General features: G+C 40.2%; 1 protein-coding gene across 1 annotated transcript; it reads left to right on the top strand.

The window, feature by feature from the left end:
• The first annotated feature begins 412 nt into the window (after positions 1 to 412).
• On the top strand, positions 413 to 21041 carry dnai1.2 (dynein, axonemal, intermediate chain 1, paralog 2). Its single transcript, XM_044181510.1, has 20 exons — positions 413 to 636; positions 800 to 859; positions 1036 to 1134; positions 1357 to 1437; positions 1744 to 1870; positions 2167 to 2222; positions 2368 to 2523; positions 2743 to 2802; positions 2925 to 3056; positions 3845 to 3929; positions 4054 to 4171; positions 4427 to 4470; positions 4643 to 4890; positions 5246 to 5335; positions 5615 to 5702; positions 5908 to 5987; positions 8684 to 8832; positions 11931 to 12030; positions 15524 to 15709; positions 19501 to 21041. The coding sequence occupies exons 1-20, from the start codon at positions 595 to 597 to the stop codon at positions 19600 to 19602; spliced, it is 2103 nt and encodes a 700-aa protein (XP_044037445.1). The 5' UTR covers positions 413 to 594; the 3' UTR covers positions 19603 to 21041.
• The last annotated feature ends 2694 nt before the right edge of the window (positions 21042 to 23735 follow it).

Here is a 23735-nt window from a genome sequence, read left to right as displayed (position 1 = left end):
CAAATGAACTTTTTTTTTTTTACCTTAGCTTACAGATATTTGTGTGGTCATTCCACATTTGTCTGTGTTAACAGTTTCAGGAAAAATATAGCCACCCATTTTGCCTTCAGTATAATACAACATGTTTTATACAGTCTGTGAATACAACGTAACATAACACATTTTTTCCATCCTAGCGTACTGTTCTCCTTACTCAAAAATATTGACATCAGTGATTGGTGGCTTTCAAAACGTATAAGATGTTCTCATACATGAGCTGATACAATTAAAGTGTCGGTGCTATCAGTCTATGGTACAGTAATTCACAGTTGAAAAAAAAATGACGGACCTGTAGCTCGAGTACCCGACGTGTGAGCGCCGTGTGATTGGAACTATCTTGACTTTATTAGGATCTTTGCCCTCTTTGGTGACCGACCGAGACGGATGGTTGTCTTGGCAACCTATAAACAGCAGCAGGCAGCTGCTGAAGAACGAGTCTTCTTTTGCCTTTAACTATTTAAACATTTCTTTTTAACTTTGTGTCATTGTGCTGTATTTTGACAAGGCTAAATAGCTAAATTGTTAGTCAAGTCATTTAACCGGACTCTTATCGCAATGCCCGTGCTTAACAATAACGTTGCAGCATATGCGAGAAAGGTAAATGTAAGCTTAGTTTAGCTAGCGTTAACTAACCTAGCTAGCAAAGTGATAACGCTACGTCAGAGCATCTGAATAAAGTCAAAGCCGTACCGGACAGTGTTTTTCATTATGCTAGTGTCGCAGCTAACCATTTAGTTGGTTTTCATTTGTTTTCATACAGAGCTCAACTGTTCAGAAGGTATCTGGTGTGAAGTCAACCAAAACTGCAATTAAGAAAAAGGTGGGTACACTTCCAGCTCACAAACCTGTGACAAAATTCCAGAAATTGATAACAGTTCTGAATTTTGGCACCTGGCTGCAATAGAAAGAATTATAACAAACACGTTTGTTCTAACAACATGATGTAATTTTTCATTGAACCAACCATATAAATCTCTTTTGTATGTAATGTTACAGGATGAGGAAGAGGGTGTGGATACAGGTGATGGATGGGATGAGTGGTGTCATGGGAAAGGACTTATTAAGCCTCCAGATCAACTGGAGCTCACTGAGGCTGTAAGTGATGGGGATTTTCATTTCTCAAGTTTAAGACATCCATATGGGCTGTGTTGAGGGAATTGGCTCAGACTTTGCAGCTGTTGCTTTATTCTTTTTTCCAACTCGAATAGTTGATCATCTTTTGGTAATTGTTTTTGCAGTCAATACCTCTGCCAAATTAGTCAGGGATGTGTAACTTGTGTTGTTATGACTTTGCTTTATCTATAATGATATTATTAGGAGCTGAAAGAGGAAATCACAAGGATCCTGACAGCAAACAACCCACATGCCCCCCAAAATATTGTCCGCTACAGCTTCAAGGTAAGAAAGTTATATCCAGGCTTATAACGTCACATCACTCACTGTAGATGCAGGCATCGCTGCAATACTGAAGCTGCCTCATATTTAAGATTGCGAAAGGCAGACATTCTTGCTTACCTGTCAGCTATTCACATTTAAAAGATGACATTAAACTATTCCCAACCAATGTTCCTGTGCTTTTTAATTTAAAAAATGTGGTTGATAGTATGTAAGTAGTTCATTTTCTTTTCTCCTAACCACAATCAAACAAAGAAACAGGTTTCTCTGCTCGCTGTTCCTCACGTCATTGTTTCTTGTGTTTCCCAGGAACGTTCCTACAAGCCTACCAGTGTTGTGGATCAGATGGCTGTTCATTTTGTGTTGGAGGGCAGCCTCCTGCATCAAGACTCTGATGAGGCTCGTAGACTGAGGGCCAAGGAGGGTCTCCCTGAGGGTAGTTACTGAAACATGCTGCAATAATATTCTGTCTTTACAGATCACACTAACACTTTGTTAGATATTCAACGATAATAAATTATTCTCCTCCAACTTCATGCAGTGTTCTATAGGGTGTTTTGGTAGCATGTAGTTTTGTTTTTTTCTCTGGTGTAGTGCATACTTGGTGCCACAAGGTGTCACTTTAAACATGTGGCATAAAATTTGAGACATGACTAGAGTTTACACGTGAAAAAGTGATGTGTTCATCTTCTACACAGTCAAATTATGATTTAATATTTCTAATGTGTCCAGAGACTGCAACAGTCGACACTGGAGCAGAACCTGATGAGGAGATACCAGAAACCCCGGTAAAAAAATCAGTTTTGTGTTGGACAGTATATTCCATTTTGAACAATGCATAACTGGGTGCAGTTGTTCAACATTTCCTCACAAGGTCGATAAGTCAGGAGTGTGACTTGAGCTACAAAAGTTCCCCCTGTTGGTTTTCCACAGGTGACACCCGTAGAGGATGGAGGGGAAGTGGAGGAAGCTGGAGAAGAGGACAGACCAGACAGTGTTGCCTTCAAAACTGACAAGAAGGAGCCAAAAATTACTAACCAGTTCAACTTCAGTGAGAGGGCCTCACAGACCCTCAATAACCCACTGAGGGTAGGAAGGAGAAGGATAACCAGTCTTCTGTTAGAGGAGCATCTTATGTCTTATCACAACACACATCCTTTACATAGTAGTTGAAATGTCTAACATTTAAAAAGGGAACATTTTCATTTTGGAGGTTATGAAAAACATAATATTGATGTGTGTATAATAAGATATTCATAGCCTAGTGGCCTCAAGAGTTTCAGTGGAGTCATTTTTATTTTCCTGTAGGAAAGAAGCTGTCAGACTGAACCTCCTCCACGCAACATCTTCTCTGCCACCGCTAATCAGGTACTGGATTCCCTGACTTCTTTAAAAGAGATGTTTAGGCGAAGCTTGTTTTCACACAGTTGAGCGTCAGTGAATATATGTGCTGACATGGGCTGACTGTAATAACTCAATTCTCTTTGCAGTGGAAGATCTATGATGCGTATGTGGAGGAGCTGCAGAAACAAGAAAAAAATAAAGAGAAGCAGCACAAAGCCATACCGTCAAAGAAAGAAAATGACAAAAGCAAGAAGAAGGTGATGCTGATGGAGACTCAGGTAAATTGAGTGCTCACCAACTTTCCTGCCTAAACTTAACATGTATCTAATATTTGCATCTTAGCACAGTTACATCTGATATTTATGTTGTTGCCATACATACTTTGCCATACAATACATTGTTAATGGCAAATCATAGTGTTGTATCTTCAAAGCTAACAATATGACTACCCAGGGCTCTACCATCATACTCATGTTCCTATGTTAGTCTATGATAATTTAATGAGGAAGGAATATTAATCCAAAAAATATAAGCGTTTCATGGGGATGGTCAGGTTGATCGGCCGCCAATCGTTATCGGCCGATATTCAGTAAAAAAAAAAATGCGATCAGGATTAATGCTTTCTAAAAACTCACACAACTCATGCAGTATAATCCAAGTCTCATTTATCTAGTCATATGCTCAGTTCTTCCAAAACACCTTGCTAATGAAATCATTTCTGGCGGAGAGCCCAGAAGACAAACTAGTACTACACATCTGTGGTTAAATACTCTTGTGCATGTGGCTGAGAGCAACAAGCATTTATAGCCTAGATTAGGCTGCCACCTAGTGGACATCAATCACAAGGCCAATACACTACAAAGCAGTCAAACTGACCTATAATACTGCTATACCAGCTGCTAAAACAAAACAAAACAAAAAAAACGATCGGTATCGGCCGATATGGCTCATAAACGATCAGCATCATCGGTATCGGCAGCAAAAAAATGCGATCGGGGCATCCCCAGTGTTTAATGTGTGTTTTTGCAGTGTTTCAATCCAAAATTTTGTCATGTTTCTGCTAAAGAATGATGACATCACCAAAGTGGCCAAGGCGTCCAAGATCTTTGAAAGAATGGCCAATCAGAATACATTTGATGACATAGCACAAGGTATGTTCTAGTAAATATGTCAAGTGACACAATAATGAACTACAATCCCATTTGATATTCAAGTTGCTACACTTTCTCTTCTCTTTTCCTCTCTCCTCCTTGCCCTCCTTTCATGCCCTTTCAGATTTCAAATACTTTGAGGATGCGTCTGATGAGTTCAGGGACCAGGAGGGCACCCTTCTCCCTTTGTGGAAGTTCCAATATGACAAAGCCAAGAGACTGTCTGTCACTGCCCTCTGCTGGTAGTTTTGCTCATCAACTCTGCTAATGTTCCCATAGAATGTTCATTATTATTCGGGGGGGGGTGTAGCCACATCTGCCAAACTATCTAGTGATTTAAAGATAACATCATTGATTGTATACCTCAACTATCAGTGTTTGTATTTCAAAGTTATATGTATCAGAAGGGATATACGTTATTATATGTTATATAATGTATATCCCCTCTGATGTTACAAGAAGGGAGGATGACTAATTGATGCACCTGTCCTCAACAGGAATAAGAAATATCAAGACCTTTTTGCTGTGGGAATGGGATCGTGTAAGTACACAGGATAAAAATGAGGATTCATAGGTGAACAGTTATGTTAATATTTCTGAGACTATTTTAATTTTACCTAATTTTTTCAGATTTTAAATTGTTATTTTCTATGACTATATTTGGTATTTGACCTGAGCATTTTTGCGTCCTTCTGTCCACTCTCCCCGGCCAGACGACTTTAGTAAACAGGGGCGTGGCATGCTTGTCTTCTACTCATTGAAGAACTCTGCCTTCCCAGAGTACATCTACACCACCAATTCTGGCATCCTGTGCCTTGACATCCATCAGCAGCATTCCTACCTGGTGGCGGTAGGCTTCTATGATGGCTGTGTGGCTGTCTACAACTTGAAGGAGGAGGGACTGGAGCCTGCTTTTAAGAGTACAGCTAAGACTGGCAAGCACACTGACCCCGTCTGGCAGGTGAGAGTAGGGGACAATGTAGAGGTGATGGGAGTTCAGGGTGTTTGTTTAGTTCCAGTCTCTCCACCCTTGCACTATTACTTTGTCTCCATTTGTGCGATTACATGGAAGTTTTGCCATTTTGAGAGCTATCCCAAACCAGGAGTGGAAGTGGACTACACCAAGCATGCAGTGATGCTGAGTTCTGATACTCCTAACAGAGAATTTCATGTGCTGGAAAATAAAGGAAATGGCCCATAAATGTATCTTCTTTGTCAGATATAATTTTGATCATGCACATGAACCTTTTTCTTACACAAAACCAACCATTGTCCTCTGTTTTCAGCAGATTAAATGTTTTATTATTTTTATTCAGGTGCGCTGGCAGAACGATGACATGGACAATAACCACAATTTCTATTCTGTGTCATCTGATGGCCGAGTTGTGTCCTGGACACTCGTCAAGGTTAGCCAAGGAATTATATTTATTTACATATATTCTCTCTGTAACTTGTACTCTTATATGGTAGTATTAAAGTTAAGTTTCTCTCTTTCAATGTTATCTCAGCAAAATGCAAATATAATGCTTTCGAGATGCTAATTACATACTTTCTGTGTGCACTCTGGAAGTGTGTTTGTTCACATTTGCAATTGTTTGTGTTGGTTGTGTTTCTATCTACAGTTTACTGTATTATTTATGTGTATATATCTCTTACTGTATCACAGTGTGTTTGCATGCTTGCAGAATGAGCTGGTCTTTACAGACATTATCAGACTGTCACTGAATGGTGCTGTCTCTGAAGGGCCAGAAGGTGCACAGCAGCCCAGCACTGGTAAGGTCTCCATTTCTCAGCATGTCATCTTGCACATGTATACAAGAATGTAAGTTTTTAATTTTTAAACTGCTATTACTCATGCAAAATACTACACTTTAAATATTATCTGATATCAGATCAGATTTGCCTCAGTCCAGTACATCAGGCCAGTGTCTGTAACAGTGCGTATCTAATTTAAGTGCTTGATGTCTCTTGTTTGCAGCTTGTGGTACATCGTTTGACTTCCATAAACAGATTGACTATCTCTTCCTAGTTGGCACAGAGGAGGGGAAAATACACAAGGTATGTATCAAGGATTCCACTATGCTGGGTTTGGCTAGATGACATACTGTAGGTCACTTCTAAAATGACATTAAGCATGTTGTTGACGTGACTCACTTAGGCAGTCAAATGTCCAGTGGGGAAGGGAATCACAGCATAACCTGTGATACAATAACATCAAGATACTGCACATTGGCCACAGTCCTGATTATATGATATAGTCAAATCTATGATACTCAGTACATTACAGGACAGTCATCTATAGTAATACATTATCCATTGGTATTGGATCATTTCAGTAGAGACTTCCAAATTCCACACTATGTACTACATACACTATGTATTAATGCTGAAAGTGCACTATTTTAGCAGGTAGTATATATTAAATGAATTTATTATTATTATTAGCTGTCCTCCTCATTCCCTCAGTTTGAATCTTCAGTCAATATATAGCTATTTGGTAGCATTATCCAACTCTTGTGTTATTATATCTATCTATGTTGATTATATTTTGATGTTTTAGCTTGTCCTGGTTGACAAAGCCATTAAAATTGTTACAAAACAGAGCCAGTGTTAAATATACAGTAATACTTGATGTCAGTGTATCAATTGTGCATCACAACAGTGGTACCACTCAGAGTGCATATGAATGACCCTAAGGAGCTAGACAAAAAAAGACAAGTCTGGAAATGTTAACATATTGCCAGTTATCAATACAAAAGTTGAGTGAACATTCCTATGGAAGCCCCATTATTCATGTTAAATAATGTTTTATTTCATTAAGCCCTGCAGTGGGTATCAGGTTGTACCGCCATAAATCTACTGGGCCCCATGACAGGCTTCTCTAGCCCTGACCTAGCCTACCTTTAAGCTGCCTTTAAATCCTACTCTTACTCAAGCAAAGATAAGATACTCTCTGGCTTGCCTTATATCTATATTGTGTCTGCTTATGCTAAACTACAGTGGCTGGCCCCACTGGCTTGTTTAGGCAGTTTCATCTGAATGCCGTTGCCTGCTCAGTAGTCCAGCTATCATCCCTGCTTATCCAACTCCCCTAGTCTTAACAAATAGTTAAATCAGAATTTCTTCTGATTTATGAAAGAACATGGTTTCAGTATGAAATATACTGCCAAAGTCACACTCTTTTACCAGTTTTGACCATAAGGGACTGTACGTATAGTACTAAAACAGAGGTTTTGCAAATTAGTTGTTAGGATGACCTTTGAAAATTCAAGTTCTGCTGATGTTGTTCAGCAAAGCCTTATCCCTAAATGTGGTTTCTTTCTGTACCACCCCTAAATGACATTAGGATCATCTTGGGGCTTTACACTGTCTCCCAGTGTCTGCCCTGAAAAACGGAAGCTCATTTGGCGTATGGTGTTCACTCAGATATCCTGCTGGGATTGCTCCCTAGAGGGTACACAAGCTAAAAAGTTTCCATTAATAGTGTGTGTGTGTCTGTGTGTGTGTATGTGGGTGGCTGTGATTGTAGATATGTGCAGTGCACCTGCACTTGTGTGTGTCCATGGGACCTGTTGGGAGCCCCTCAGGCTTGACATTAAGCATTTAATGAGTCTTCTTAAGCAGAGGCTCTTTCTGTCCACATCAGACAGCTGGTACTTTTTGACTGGCCTCCCACCTTTTCTACCGTAGGCAGAAAGACACTAATTTGTTTGCAGTTACAGAGCCCTCATTCTATTGATTTAATAACATAAAAAGCGTTGAAACAGCTCACTGACTAATGCGCTCTGAATGCACACATAATTGTAACTGGCTGATGTTTATAAAATAACTTAGTGCTTCAGGGAAGTCTATCTCACATGGCCATTAAGGGAATACAGTGTTTGGTAGTGAGATTATGGGAGTTGAGGTTAATTCCTGGCTGGTGGAAATGTAACGCATGCAAGAGCACACACAAATACACCAATTTAAGTACACACACAGGCAGGTGCACACGCTGTTTAGGAGACAATGATAATGTAAAGTTAAAGGACAAGGCTGCATTATTTTATCTTTTCATCATTATCAACATTTGACCCTGAAGACCCAACTCAGAAAAGAACCCTGACTGACTTGTTCACTTCCAATGATGCTTGTGGCTTAGATACATGCTGCATGTATAGGGACACACACCTTGGCCGGACTCCTGTGAAATCACCCTCCATGCAGACACACACCCAGTATGTGTGATGAAATATGTTCTGTCTGTCACCTCAAGGTTCAGTGGCACAGAAACTCCAGGAGATGACAGATTAAGAATCTTTCACCTAGCTGCAGGTCAACAATCAAACTGTCAGTGTTTGGAAGTGCAACAGCTGTCCCCTCAAGCCATCTAGCTGTTTTAGCCTGGATTGTCCAGTTAATTTATCCCTGCAATCTAACTCTGCTGCTGTTTTGGTGCATTTGTAAACCCTATTCTGTCAAACAAACTGTGGAAATTTATAGGGTAGTTCAACATTGAATCACAGAAGATTACATTACTCTCTTTGGGTTAAACCTGTTAAGCATAGTAGACTTCTGGCCTCTCTCCAGTCAGCAATGTCACCGCAAGACGTTTCCGTTAGCTGTCAATGGCAAACTACGTGTGCCCGGATACATAACGTGTTCTCAAGAATAAATACTATATACTATACTAATAAATACTAAAACATTAAGAAAGATCTTGTGTTTATACCATCAACTTTGGTCCAAATCAAGATTTTGTTTTTATTCCCTAGTGCTCCAAGACTTACTCAAGCCAGTTCCTAGAGACCTATGATGCCCACAGCATGGCAGTGGATGCTGTAAAGTGGAACCACTTCCACCCTAAGGTTTTCATCTCTTGCAGTTCAGACTGGACCGTCAAGATCTGGGACCATACCATCAAGTAAGACAACTGAGTGAAAGAGTGAATACTTGATGCTACTGTAGATATGACATCACTCTAGACACTGTATATTGTATCACAGCTATAAAAGTTATCATTCTATTATGTGAAGCTTGTCATCTACAGTATTAAGTTTTGTTTTCCCTTTATTATGTAGTTTTCCAGTTTTACATTATTTTCATTTCATATATTGAGACAAACATGTTGTGGTACATGTTGGAAAAATGTTGTGGCATTCGGATTGCATGGTGCTATTATTGAGTAAGTATTGAGTGAGCACTCGCCCACCATCACAGCAACTAGGGTTCCATCTCCACCACTGCTGGCTTAACTGGGCGTCCCATCAAACACAATTGGCAGTGTTAGATGGTGGGAAGCTGTTGAGGGATCATGTACTTGTTGCTGCAGAAGTGACTCCAAGAGGAGGGTGATATCTCCGTAGAAAATCTTTTAATTCTCAAGTGTTACAGTCTCCCTGTGAAGATCTTAAATGTTGGGTAAAGAGAAGGAGCTTATGACTCCATTTGTGTTGGACATGACACATGGCTGGCTGTATACTCCCTAGGCCGATAGTGGGAGTTAAACAGTGACAAGAACTACAGTGCATGAGGAATTGAGACAAAAAAGGAGATAGATAGATAGATAGATAGATAGATAGATAGATAGATAGATAGATAGATAGATAGATAGATAGATAGATAGATAGATAGATAGATAGATAGATAGATAGATAGATAGATAGATAGATAGATAGATAGATAGATAGATAGATAGATAGATAGATAGATAGGATGTTAGAGCATTTTAGAGCAGTGTACCTGGTGCCAAAGTTATTGAGCGCCGTGGGGGTGGGGGGGTGGGAATTCAATTGGTTATTGTCAATTTCAGGATTTCCCAGCAACTGCGGCTTTTATCACAGACTGTTTATAAAAGCATAGTTTATATTTTAGTTTTAGCATTATTCATGTAAAAGTACCTGGCTATAAGAAGATGGACAATAAGTTATTTATCGCTCATGGGAATGAAATGTCATGGTTAGAAATGTCATGGTTAGTTACAGAATAACTTCAATTTTTCAGGACCCAAATGCAGAACACAGGAAAGTGGAGAACTGGATAGTAGTTCAGTAGTCCATAATCCAGGCAAGGTCCAAGGGAACAAAGAATCAATTCAACAGAACTCACAGACAAGAAATGCCATGATGCTTGACACAGGGACAAAGTACAACCAAGAATGCACATGACAATGCTAACGAACCAACAGTGAACAAAGTAAAAAAAAAAAAAAAAAAAAAAAAAAAAAACCCGGACTAAATACACTAGGTAGGGGAGACAACGAGACACAGGTGCAATCAATCAAGGCGGGGTCAACAATCTAAATTGGAGGGAAAGCAAACAAAGACAGGAAGTAAAACCACAAGACAAGGTTTTTGTTTTGACAAAAACCCCAAAACTATGACACAGACTGTATTTAAATTTACATGGTTAGCAACATCGCTAATGCTCCATGTTCAAATGTCTACGTACATTCAGTGAAGAATGGACAAGATAATCATCATTGCTGTAACCTTACATAATATTACAGTCCATTAGTCTTTATTACCTTCTTATACTCATCATGGACCCTGTTACGTTACAAACAGGGCTGGACTCACACTCAGGACTCAGACAAGGAGATTGAATGTAATAAAAGGATTTATTGAATAAAGGGAAGAAGGGTGATGGAGTTAGCTGGGGTTTGATCCAGAGCAGGCAAAATGGCAGTGGAGAAAATGGCGGTGGAGATGCCATGGCTGGCAGGCAGGCAGGTGAGCAGTTATCCTGAGGCACAAAGAAACAAACGTTAGCAGATGCAAGCACACAGACAAAGAGTTTTAGCATGAGCAAGAGTTGGCCTACAAGTAACTACCATGAGGATTGAAACAACAATCTGGCAATGAGTGGATGAGAAGGTGTTCTGCTGAGCAGTGTGATTGGAGGATGAGCATCAGGCGAGTGGGAGCCAGTGGAGGTAGACAGGAGGAGCAGCCACACGCACGGAGACACACACACAGAGAAACAGACAGACGGGAGAGACAGGAGACACAGGGCAGGGGAATAATGGCTGGAAACACTTAGGGAATGCAGATAAACTGTCACGGCCATAACAGACCCAGCATCATTTTTCTTTCTTATTTGACTAGTGCCTCCCACTTCTTGTCAACACAGGCAGCTTGACTGAATAATGATAGTAATCATTCGCCCATTATGAGAGACAGGGTTTTCAAGAATGATCCATAACATCCCATAGATACAAGACATATTGTTTCCAGGAGAGGGTCTGACTGGATCGAACAACTTTTCACAAACTTTACCACACTGCTCAGAAGTGTGTAAAAGCTTTACACAGAAAACTGCTACTTTTGTTTGACGGCTAAGGCCAATATATCCTGTAAAACTGTCAGATGACGTTAGCCAGTCCAGAATAAGCTGAAGGGCTTGTAGCAATAGAAGAAACTTGCATCAAATCTATTAATCACACAAAAGGTTAGCTGGATACATTTGCACCTCAGCCTAGTGATAAACATCATTTATGAATCCTACAGTGCAGTGTCATTCTGCTATAAAAAGACCTCTCTTTGAAAGATTCTGTTCAATGTGCCCAGTTCAAACAAAGAGAGTTTAGGCTGTGTGTGTGTGTGTGTGTGTGTGTGTGTGTGTGTGTGTGTGTGTGTGTGTGTGAATTTGTCACTCACTGAGCTGCTAAAGCACTATTTTGAATGCATTCTTGATAACACATCAACATTACTACATTTTAATTTGTTCTGTGCCTGCTGACATATTCTACCAGTGAACAGGGCCTTTTGAGCTCTTCACTCCCAGAATGTGCCGTCTCAAGTGTTGGTTGTGTAGTCAGTTTCTGCCTTAGTAAATCAAACACCAATTACATACAGACTGCTAGTCCAAATTGCTTTCATGTACGTGTGCAAGTCTGTCCATCTTCGTTACCAAAGTTGCAACCTATTGAAATAGAAAGCTAAGCTTACTCTGTCTCTCTCACTCACACACACTCCCTCGTTAATATTTGAAGAAGACCTGGATGTCTGTGTGTTTTTCCAGCACTCCAATGTTCACCTTTGACCTGAATGCAGCTGTTGGTGATGTTGCCTGGTCTCCATACTCCTCCACTGTATTTGCTGCTGTCACAACAGATGGAACAGTAAGTCTCTGTCTAAACTTACATTTTGCAGTCCACAGGAGTTTGGCAGCAGTAATTTTTCTGGCTTGTGTTGGCCTTCAGAATCTACAGTGCTTGATTTATGCTTAGATTTATTAAGAAGCTCATATCATTGATTGTACGTTCAAGTGTTTTACATATATAAATGAAGAAAGCAGATTTTGCACTGTCTACATGTGATACAGAATGTAGAGCTGGGCGATATAATCGATATAAACAGAGTGGACAAAATAATAGAAACACCTGTCAATATCATTCAACACAATTCAACAGTACCACACACTGCAGCCTCTGAAACGACAATACAGCTTCGTCAACACCTCTCTTAAGACAGTCTCAACAAAAACTGAACATTAAAATCTTCATGTAGACAGGATTTAATGTAGGACTGTTGTATTAGATTGCGTTAGTTTAAGCTAGGTGTACCTAATAAAGTGGCAACTGAGTGTATTTTACTAATCCTTATGACTAGGATTAGAAGAAGGAACACATTACTAATGATTTGTAAGATATGAAATCAAAAATATAATTACATATGAAATGTAAGATATTCTCATGAGTCCAGGTGATATAGGCTGAATGCAGTCTCAGATCTATATAGGATGCCTTGTCTGAAGGCTGTGATTATCACCACCGCAGATTTGCTGTGTTCCTAAGATTACATGAGCTTGAGAACTTACAGAACATGTGAAATCACAAACAGCTTCACCATCGACCACCTGCCACCCACTTCATTATTATCCTTTTAATATAGTTATAGACTCAGCTGACTAAACCCTTACTATATTCATAAGGCTAGTCCTCAGATTAATGCAGAATTGCCTGAGGCAATTGAGTTTGTTCAAACACAGTTTCTTGTAACAAAGGCGGCTTCCTGCCCTGCCAGTGTTTATTGATTCCAGCCGAAAGTAATTTCAGTGGATGCCATGTTGCCTATCTCCACATATTTTCTTAGTATGGCTGCAAGCTGTCCCCATCTGTTTGTCTTCGCACCAGTCTGCACCATGCTATAAAAGTCCAGAGTGTTGTGTCTGACACATTTCCTGTCCAGTGTGCCAAGTGAAGTCGTGTGAGAGTGACAAAGAGGAAATGAGAGCTGAGCAATTTGAGAGACACCTTATGTGATAGTGTGTGTATGTGTGTCCCGTCCTCTCTAATGCCAGGATTCAGTCAGCACAGGCACAATACATGCTGTAGTATTCCCACGATTATGCAAATCATTTCAGTCTTGATATGATATGGAAGAGAGGAGATGTCAGATTTCACAACAAATTCACAACTACAAATCATGTTGATTTGTAGTTGTTAAATTACACTGTTGATGTTTAAACCCAGAATAAAACCAGCAGTTTGTTTTATTGTAAACATCTCCTGTAGAAAGAAAAATCTAATTGAATGACTTTTCTAGAAAGCATATTAATTCAGAGTCCTTTTTCTAACTGTGGTCATTTTATTCTCTGAAACTGGATCAAAAGCAGTTTTCAGCAGCTATTAAAAAAACTCATTAAAAGCTCATCAGTTGGCATACATTTTACAAGCACAATATCCTCTCCTTTCTAAGCAGCAGGAAGGACAAGAATATTAAATTGGAGTCGGACAAGGTCAGTGTCACTGCTCCATTTTTTCTCAGTGTGCTGAACTTAAAACTGAACCATTCCAGTTTGATTTTAAGGTGATTATACATAGGTATACTAGTATTTACTGTAATGGCAAATTTTAAGATAGAGTAAATGTCATCTGTAAACTAACAGGGGTGTGCAGAATTAACTGGATCCACTAATTAACTGTTCTACATTTAGTCCAAGGCAAGGCTAAACTCTCCTTGACATTTGGTCGCTGTCAGATTTTGAAGAATGGCAAAATGTTGTCAGAATTCCCACATTCACTGGTGCGGCCGCACTGCATGATGTTAATCGGTATAATCTTCCCCAGGATAGCAGATTCTTTGCAGTACATTTGTCGTTTTCAGTGACAAGTGTCTGATAGAGTGACTCAGCATGAGTTGTGCGCTCCTTGACGTGCATTTACTGTTGATGACAACCTGGCCTGCTGCTGCTGCTGCTGCTGCCACACTGCAAAATGTCAGAGACACAATGGCATACGTGCTTCTGTGTGTGTGTGTGTGTGTGTGTGTGTGTGTGTGTGTGTGTGTGTGTGTGTGTGTGTGTGTGTGTGTGTGTGTGTGTGTGTGTTTGTGCAAAGTACGTGCGTGTCTACATGTGTTCATAAGGATAATGACTTGCCTGGCAGGCTGAGGTGTAAGAATGACACTGAGTTGTGCCACTGCAAACAAATATCTCTTCGTTCTCTCTGTCCTTGCCTCCCCATCTGAGCTGACTGTAGAGGAAATAAAGTGTCAGGATGAAATAATGAGAGGTCCAGGCTTATCCCCCACTGATTAGTCTCCAAATCCATATTTGCTGTCTGTGTAGCTCCTATTAACCTTCTGCACACGGACTGCCACATATTTCTGTTAGTATACCTGTATGCAGTCTTATGCTACATTTTTAGAAATTATACTTAAACAACATCAACCTAAAGCAATACAAACTAAATAATTTAACTGATTTGATTGATAAAATTAATAAAAATAAAATATGTAATACACTATAACTGATAAATTATAGGTATTAATTTCAACACAGTAAAATGTCTCTCTGCTCCAAGTTCTTCCGTGAGTTACAGATGTAGTCAGTGTGTACTGCAATCAGTCATGACTAATGTTACATTAGTGCTTATATACAGTATATCAAAAGCGAAAACACTGCAGATAAATGGCTGTAGCGATGGAGGTTACAGAAAGTCATACCCTGGCAGAAAATGATGATTGGTTGCAAGTGATGACTGCGATGCTTTGTGTGGTGTTGGTACACATAGACAGTGTGAACCTTAGCGGCCGGGGCACAGTCATCTTTCTGGTAAAAGGAGTGGGCCGTGCTTTGAAGTGGGCTCATTTGTTGTCGACAGATTGTCTAAATGCACTTAGGCTGAAAGAAGAATATTTGTGATTTGGTTCCTTCTGGATAACGATGACTATGATTTTGTATTGGGGCTGCCAGCACACACAAACACACATGCAGACACACATATGGACACAAGTGCACACTCATTGAATTACTGGGAACACCCTTCCTTGCACCAGATGGTCAGGCTTGCATCCCTGCATAGGCTTGTGCTCCACCGCTCTCCTTCTCCCATAAAAGATAACATAGACACAAAATATGAAAAGGCAGTCTGTAACAACAGATTTAACCTTTACTTTTACTTACTTCAGACGTATATCCTCCAACCTAAATGTGGTGGTCAATAAGATGGGTCAGTTTTTACTGGATTTTTTTTAACTCTGTGTCAGTGTTAGTGGTAATGCCAAACTCTGGAAATGTCAGTTCAATTAGAGGGTCAGAACTGAATAAAAAATTTAATTAAATAAAACATTCATAAACAGCAAATTCTCTTGATCACTCATCTTTTTCAGGTTCATGTTTTTGACCTCAACATCAACAAATATGAGGCCATCTGCCAGCAGCAAGTGGTGGCCAAAAAGAAGACCAAGCTGACTCACATTGAGTTTAATCCCATCTATCCTATCATCATAGTGGGCGATGACCGAGGCTATGTCACCAGCCTCAAACTCTCCCCTAACCTCCGCAAGAAACCCAAGGTAAGAGTCTTATCGAGTTGCCAGTACAGGGACTTTCAATTACATTACAAAGAATTGAGCTAATTCACTCCAAAGCTACGCCCATATTAAGCCTGCCTATAGGAGGTAAGAAGATAAACCTGCCTTTCCAAATGCAGCTGCTTTACCATTCCATGTTTCTTCTCTTTCTGCTTTGTCTTTATAATTAGGCACACACGAATGGAGCTTTTCCACATTACAAATTAGGTACCAAATCTTCTCCCACTTTCAGCATTATGGAGAAGTGTGTTCTGCAATGTTACCATTGCACTTGAATGGCCTATTGTGTTCTTTCACCTTATATACCATCTTATCTGCAAACAGTCTGGATGCATGTCTGTCCTTTTGCATTATTTATGACTGCCACTTGTTCCACATCAATGAAAGCAGATCAGATGATTAATTCTTCGCAGAGTCCTGACCTCAAGCTAATTTCACCAAATAATAACAATGGAACAGAGGCCATCGTTCTGCCCCTCCTCAGCAGCTCATTATCAGCATCACTAATTGCCTGTATTTCTTCCTCCCTTGCTCATTTAGGACAGTTAACAATTAGCCACAGAGAAGTCGAGTGTTTTTTTTAATTGAATAAGCTTGTTAGAAAAGATCAAGAGAAGGAGAAGCAGAACATGAATTGTTATGTATTGGAAATATTACAGAAAATCAACGGGAAAAGTGAGATAAAAGAGTATTCTGGTGGGCCAGGGGTTTAAAAGGCCTATCACATAATCATGACCACCGTGGGCATGGATCTTTTTCACAAGTCATCCCCCTGGCTGTCACCCCATATTCCCTGTCACTCATACTGTCAAATTGGCAGTAAATGCCAAGACAAAATGGGGGAAAAGATCTTAAAGAAAGGAAAGCTAAAGTACATTTCGTATTCAAAGCAAGTTGTATTCCAATTTCACAACTGATGAGTCACTGAAGGCTCTGTTGCCACTCATGACAATGGTTAATGAGCTGGGGAGTAATCACAGTGGTCCTACTAAACACAGGAGGAAACCAAATGGCACACTGAGTCACAACACTTTAATCAGGGCCCATTTAAAGTCAGCTCTGCAGCCTCTCCAGTTTTCCTTTGAGTTGTGTTCACATTGGTGCATGCAAACTAGAAGAAATTATAATGAGTAATACGTATTTATGTTCACAACACGTTTTGTGCATTATACATGACACAAAACACACACGTAAACATAGTTTGTATAGGTACAGCATAACAACGCATACACACACATCCAGTGCTACCTCATTAGCGACCTCAGACTAGCTCTAAGGCGTACAACTGGGAAATAATTGCACAGTTCAGCACCACTGACAGTGCTCCGAGTATTTGGAACCCAATGCGGCAAATAAGCATCAGACACCAACACCCACTGCATATATTATCAATAATTTGTCTTATAAATCTAGCACAATGGGCTTGGGGGCCCATGAATATACCCAAAACATTGGCACAGTTGCTCAGCAGTCCAAACTGTTTCAATGCAAGTGTGTTGTACTCACTTATTTGAAAGGCATTCAATAAGGCTGACAAGGCAGCCCAACTTCTTGGCTCATTTACTCTCACTTTACTACCTGTCTACTTGACAGGTGCTCCTCAGATAGTTTTTGATTTTGATTAATTTTTAATTTTTTTGAGCTTCCAAAATGTGAGGTCAAATGTCAGAAAACTGAAATTTACTACAGGATGTACCTTATCAAAGTATGTTGTAAAATGCTCTGAGTGCTCTCTGTTGTTCCTGTTGTAAGCCTGAGGGCTATAGTCACTAATGAGGTGATGTCAGGTGTGCATGCTGTTATGCTGCACACACAGAATTGTAAAGGGGGGTCTGAGTGGGCCCAAGTGCCCATGTCCCATGTTACTCACTAGTGCAGTACTTTGAATATTTAAAAGTCTGTGGTGCAGTCATCATTTTCTAGTTGAATCTTTAGATGACCACTAGACGACATCAAGTGACCCTGTCTGTGTTCACCACAACACACTGTTCTGTTCAGCTGTGTGCAGCATGAATGTGTTCATCTCATCTGTTCTCTTTTCAGTGGCCTCATTCTTTGTTGCTTGCAAATCACAAGTGGCAGTTGCAATATAAAAGCAGCCTTATGCAATATGTTGTGATTGTCTATTAATCACAACTGTCTCGCAGAATATAACATCTATTATAACATTTACATTTGTATTAATACTGAGTACCAGAAAATGAGCAGACACAAAAATTCTGGGCCTTATAACACAGGTGGGGCTTCGTATATGTATGTATTACTTTCATACAGACAGAACAAGTCTGGGATTTTCCAGCTGCGATGAGCAAACCAGCAAGGAAAAATAGCAATTTAGAAAATAAATAAGAACACAGGTTGACATCTTGAGAGATAATTCATTTTGAAGTTTTATTAATTTTAAGTGCTGGTGTGTGCCCAGTCAGCCCTCCTCTCCACTGTGGAGGAAGCTTTATTGAACCATTCATCACAGCAGAGATATTATGTTGCATCAAGATTTGATGCTCATTCGTTGAGGGAACGCAGCTGTCTGTCTGGATAAGCCCCCTCGCTGTATCCATTTCAAACTTCAAAATAGCTACACCAAAATATAGATGTAAATTTTCCAAGCTTCAAAGGAGGAGTCAGCAAGTCACCCCTTATTTGTTCAACTGTGTTGAGGGTTGAATCACCCTTTGTCACTGTGTCCCACTTCCGTACAAATACAGTTTGAAAAATAGCTGCCTTCCATTCAGAAGTTCTCGTTCCAGGGTCCTGTCATTGTGCGTGCTGGCTCACTAGCATGATTTGCTGGGACACTTAACGGTAACGAGCCATCATTAATGTTATTAGTTGCACCTGTGCTTTTCCTGCTCTAACAAAGTCACAATGTCTGCTGGGTTTCAGGACATGGTAAGTGTCTTGATGCATCCCCTCCAGCGGTCTGTATTATATACCCAAATAAATTTTGGACTGCTTCCTTTTTAATTGTTGAGCTAGTTGGATGTTGGATGTCTTGGTGAAAGCAGGACAGTCAAATTTTATTCACTGCTTAACATAAACAATAGTTGCACAAGACAAGTTAATACGAATGACCTCTTTGTTGCTGAAAGTGAAAGTCCATCATATTTGTACAGCGTATACAGTAAGTTGTAATATCATTACACAAATGTCGCATGTCGCAAAGTTGCATTAATTCAGGGGTACAAGCTGTAATGCGTGTTGGCTCTTAAATTCTCAATAATCAAATGTGTTATTTCCTGATTAAGATGGTTAAAATCAAGTGAAGCTATGTTGAACTGTAAGACTGTATCATGCTTCTTCAATCAAGGTCCAATTCAGTTTGAGAAAAGCCTGTAACAATAGTAAATGAGCCTTGATAACGATAGGCCTGTTAAATTTCCTTTAACAGAGGTAGAATGCAGCGGAACAGGACACATTCAAGCCATATTATATAGCTCTTAAGTGGCTGTGCTTTTTTACAGTAGGAGTATTACAGGAGTATTTAATCTACCAATATTAAAAACACACAACAAACAAACTCTTTGAATTTGCCCCTTGCAATGGTGGCCTTCAGGTAGTAGCTCTGTGTCAAAGCACATTTCACAATATGGTGGAAACAAATGATTATATAATGGAGTAATATAACCACTCAGCTATTATTGACCTTACATCCATGTGTGGTCTCCCCCAGTGCTTGGTAAGCATAAGGTCCAGTCATTTATGATCTCTCTCTCTCTCTCTCTCTCTCTCTCTCTCTCTCTCTCTCTCTCTCTCTTCGTGTGTGTGTGTAGAGCAAGAAGGGTCAGGAGCTGCCTAAGGGTCCAGAAGTAGAAGTAGCCAAGATGGAGAAGCTCCTCAGTCTGCTGAGGGAACCAGAACAAAGCACAGTTTAATGTGGCTTCTCTCCCCCACCAGAACAACATGGTACAATCTTTTATTCTCATTCATAAAATAAACCCCACTTCTTCTGCTCAGTGTGTGCAACAGTAAACAGCATCGTCATAACAAGAAAACAATTTGTATATGTTTATTAAAAATGTTTTCCTCTGATATCCCTTAAGCTGTTAATAAATCATTCATATACAATTAATAATGCATTTATTTATACTGCAGTACATGATACATATATTTAACAGGCAACATTAGAATTCCAGTGACTTGACTGACCTCCTCTGCAGGGATTTATTTAACCCATTCCGTATGTATTGTACAAGTTGATTAAGCTAAAAAGTGAGGGGGGAGAGTTGCTGCAAGTGAACGAGAAGATAAATTAGCGTAATAGACTGAGCATTTATGGACCATATCCAGACGACTTATCTTGGCTGGCACGCGCCGTCCTGGGCACCCGTCCAGGGATGAGCTAGGAGCCTTTTAATATCCCATCTACGGGGAGAACTTTGCTTTGAGTCATGGCGGTGTCCATCTTTATTTTGCCTTTTTCTCCATTCCTCTCTGTCTTAATGATCTTGTCCTTCAGTAAAGTACCACCCAGTGCTCTAGTGCTCAACTGGAATCAAATGCTGCCACACCTTCCCAGGCTCTCTTTCTTTCTCTCTCTGCCACAGAGAGCTCCTCCGTCCGTCACATCTTCCTGCGAACACATGCAGCACTCTCTCCCTTAAGTGTGATTCATTACTTCATCTCCACAAGTTTAGTTAGAGAGGGCCGCTCAATCACCTAATTTTTACAGACAATGCATAACAAATGATTGTGTCCATGGGGTAGTAATGAGAAAAGCTGCGATGATAGTAAGCATACTGCAGGGTTGGTCAAATAACTGTTTGTGCTACAGTTTGTCAGATGTGTTTATGTTGCATTCTTGTAGATTGTTGTAGCCGCAAGTATCACATTTGGGTTGGGTCGAAGAGTGTTCCAGTAGTTAGAAAGAGCCAAACAAAGGTCACAATTTCAGTGCAAAAACTGTAGTATTACCAGAGGAAAATTCCCCCCTTGTGTACTGTTACTCTTATGTATCAGCAATATGTGATATTTATTGAATTCCAGGAGCTACTTAATGAGGCGTTGCTTTATTCTGTATCCACTGTCTCTTGTGTTGTTGAGATATACTTCAGTCAATTATTTTACTAAAATGACTTCCAACAACCTCCTCAGAGGGGTATGAACTTCTTCTTTTCAAGGTTTTCTCTTAAGACAGAAAGTCACCTTTTACTCAGATTATAACATATTTCATGGCTGCATTTAATTCTGGTCTACTGAGGCTATTGTCGGTGAAGAAATTGGTGTTTCTGTATCTTTAACAATGGATTTCTCTTGGTCTTTGATTCCGATGTTCTTAAACCTGACAAAATTCCAACAGTTTATCTTAACATTGTCAAAGTGTTTTTGAATAATTTCTTTAGAGCCACTATGTGTTTTGGAGAATATTTATGATTACAGCAACATTCAAATTATTCCGATGACCTAAGATTTGTTTGTAGAAAAACAAGCCAATCCCAGTGTAAATAGGTGCAGTGTATGTATTGCTTTCAGCCCGTTTCTCTCCAAATCAGATCCATGGTTGTGGTAGTTTGGGCAAGGATGTTGCTGTGTACATTGCTGTCTGTCACAGTGCATTTTGGTAAAACCACTGGGGTGCCCCTAAGTCGGAAATTTTCAAATTCTACACATAGTAGCTTTAACAGCCATATTTTCATGTGAGCCACACCAATATATTCTGAAACCCTTTCTTACTTACTCCTTACCCAGTGTTGCTCTGATATCAGCTTAAAGCATGGAAGGCATTGGAAAGTTTAATATACACATCATAAAATCTTTTAACTTTTTTTTAACATGCCTTGTTGAGTCTGAAGTTGCAGCAAAAGCGATACAGGTTAAATGCTTAGTTAGCCAAGTATTGATAATTTGCGGTGGGATGGGATCTGTTCGCGATCTGTAGAATTCCATGATAAATCCCTCTGTATGTGAGCGTCCTGTGATTCAGTCCAGAGTGAGTGGGCCATCACGGACAGCCACAAGCAGATGTCAGTGTGAGGGCCGTATTGAAGAGGACACAAATCTCAACTAAGCCTCTCCAGTCCTTATGCAACACCCTCAGCAAGGCGCTATGCCTCACAGATCGCTGGTATTTATGAGTGACAATGACACACACACACTCCACACAGGATCAAGTCCCTGTTCTCAGCAATAGACTGGTTTTCTCTTTTTTTTAGGAGAGAGTATGAAATAGGATATATTTAGAAACCTCCAACAACAGAACAGCCGCTCTTTGTGTACTGAACATTCCTTTCTCTCGGTCTGTATAACCTGCATCCATCCTTGTGGCCATGTCCTTTTTCTTCAGGCTGTGTGTGTGTGTGTGTGTGTGTGTGTGTGTGTGTGTGTGTGTGTGTGTGTGTGTGTGTGTGTGTGTGTGTGTGTGTGTGTGTGTGTGTGTGTGTGTGTGTGTTAAACATTCGCATTCCTCCATGCGCTTTGTCAAACCAAGGATGAGATCTGACAAGTGATGGCTGCTTAAAAATAGTTTCCTCACACAATTCATCCTTGCTATCTTTGTGAGGCACAGCCATTTCTGCCATCAGATCGGCAGCTGACTTTTGCTACATTTGACTCGTCCTTCTGAAGTCAGGAGGTCAACAGGTACTTGTGCTCGTTCATCTGCTGGGTTTCTCCTTCGCTCGGAGCAAGCACCGGCAGCCTCTCTGGGCTGGAGGGGACCCTGCAGGCTCTGTAGAGGATTAGACAGAGAAGAAGGAGGAGGATGGCAACAAATGTGTTACAGGCGATAGCCACCAACGCAGCTGTGGACAGTCCTGTCATGCTCTCTTCAGATTCCATAATGAAGACTGGACTGCAGTGTCCAGTGTTGGTCAACTTAAATCTTTTGATTTTAAGTTGGTTCCTTGATGTCCTTAGTTCGTTATTAGGGGATGAGTGAGACTGAGCATCACCAATGTCTTGATTTAAGACTTTTGTAGAAGCTTGAATCCATAGGATTGTGATTACTAATGTTAACAGATGGCCTTAACTTACGGTATTCCCATCATGTAGTTAAATACCTTAGGTATTGTGAAGTGAAAAAATCAGTATGTATTGTGACTGCGAAAGGGGAGTGTTCCTTGGCACAATGCACATTGTGTTTTGCCTATTTAGATTAGACAACAGCAGGAAAGTCTGCCTCTCGCTGCAGAGATGAATGTTTACTCCTCAAGGACCTGTTTTTCTTTTTATCTTCTTTAGGGTGACACACCACCACTCCGCCATACAGATGAGCCTCGCAGCAATCAAAACACTGCTTACGATTCCAGTAAATGCCTACCGGTGTCTGTAAGAGAGGAACAAAAAGAACAATTAGGAATAATTGAACACAAGCAGAGTATGAGATGGGACATAGGAACAAGCTTTATGTCAGTTACCTAACATCTTTATAACATAACGTATTAGGTGCACAGCGAGATAGCTGCATCATCGATCTGTCACATGGCTGCATCTGAGCTGGTGTGACCTGGTGATGAGAAACTGTTCAAAGACAGACTATTCAAAGAAACCTTTCAGTGCTTATGTTTGCTGTTCAACGTCAAAATAAATTGGTGATGAAAAAGAAAAAGAGATCAGGTCATGCTTGTAATTCTTCAACCATCAGACACATCTTAATGCACAGCAAAAATACATTTTTATTCTGATTATAGCAATAACAACAGCAGAGCAAAGTATAGATCAGGGGTGGCCATGGAGAGTCAACAGTCTGCAGGTTTCCATTCCAACCCATCACCACAGCAGGTGATTTTACTAATGAGTTCTTCCTCTCTACTTGAAGTAAGAAGTAAGTTCTCAGGTTGTGGAGTTTTTGGTTGAAATGAAAACCTACAGACTGTTGGCACGTGGTTGGCAAGGCTGGATTACCAACTCGGGCAAAGTAGGCAACTACCCAAGGGCCCCAAAAGCCCCCGGGTTCATTTGGTTTTGGTAATTTGATTAATTGTAAATGTGTTAGGGAATTTGTATCACTAAAATACTAAGGCAGGTCTGGCATTATATGCTAATATTGTGGCCATTTTGTGTCATAATG

The sequence above is a fragment of the Siniperca chuatsi genome, linkage group LG2 (genome assembly GCF_020085105.1).
Source record: "Siniperca chuatsi isolate FFG_IHB_CAS linkage group LG2, ASM2008510v1, whole genome shotgun sequence".
NCBI classification, from domain to species: domain Eukaryota; kingdom Metazoa; phylum Chordata; class Actinopteri; order Centrarchiformes; family Sinipercidae; genus Siniperca; species Siniperca chuatsi.
Note: the sequence above shows the minus strand (reverse complement) of the source record. Positions and strands in the feature narration are given on the sequence as shown.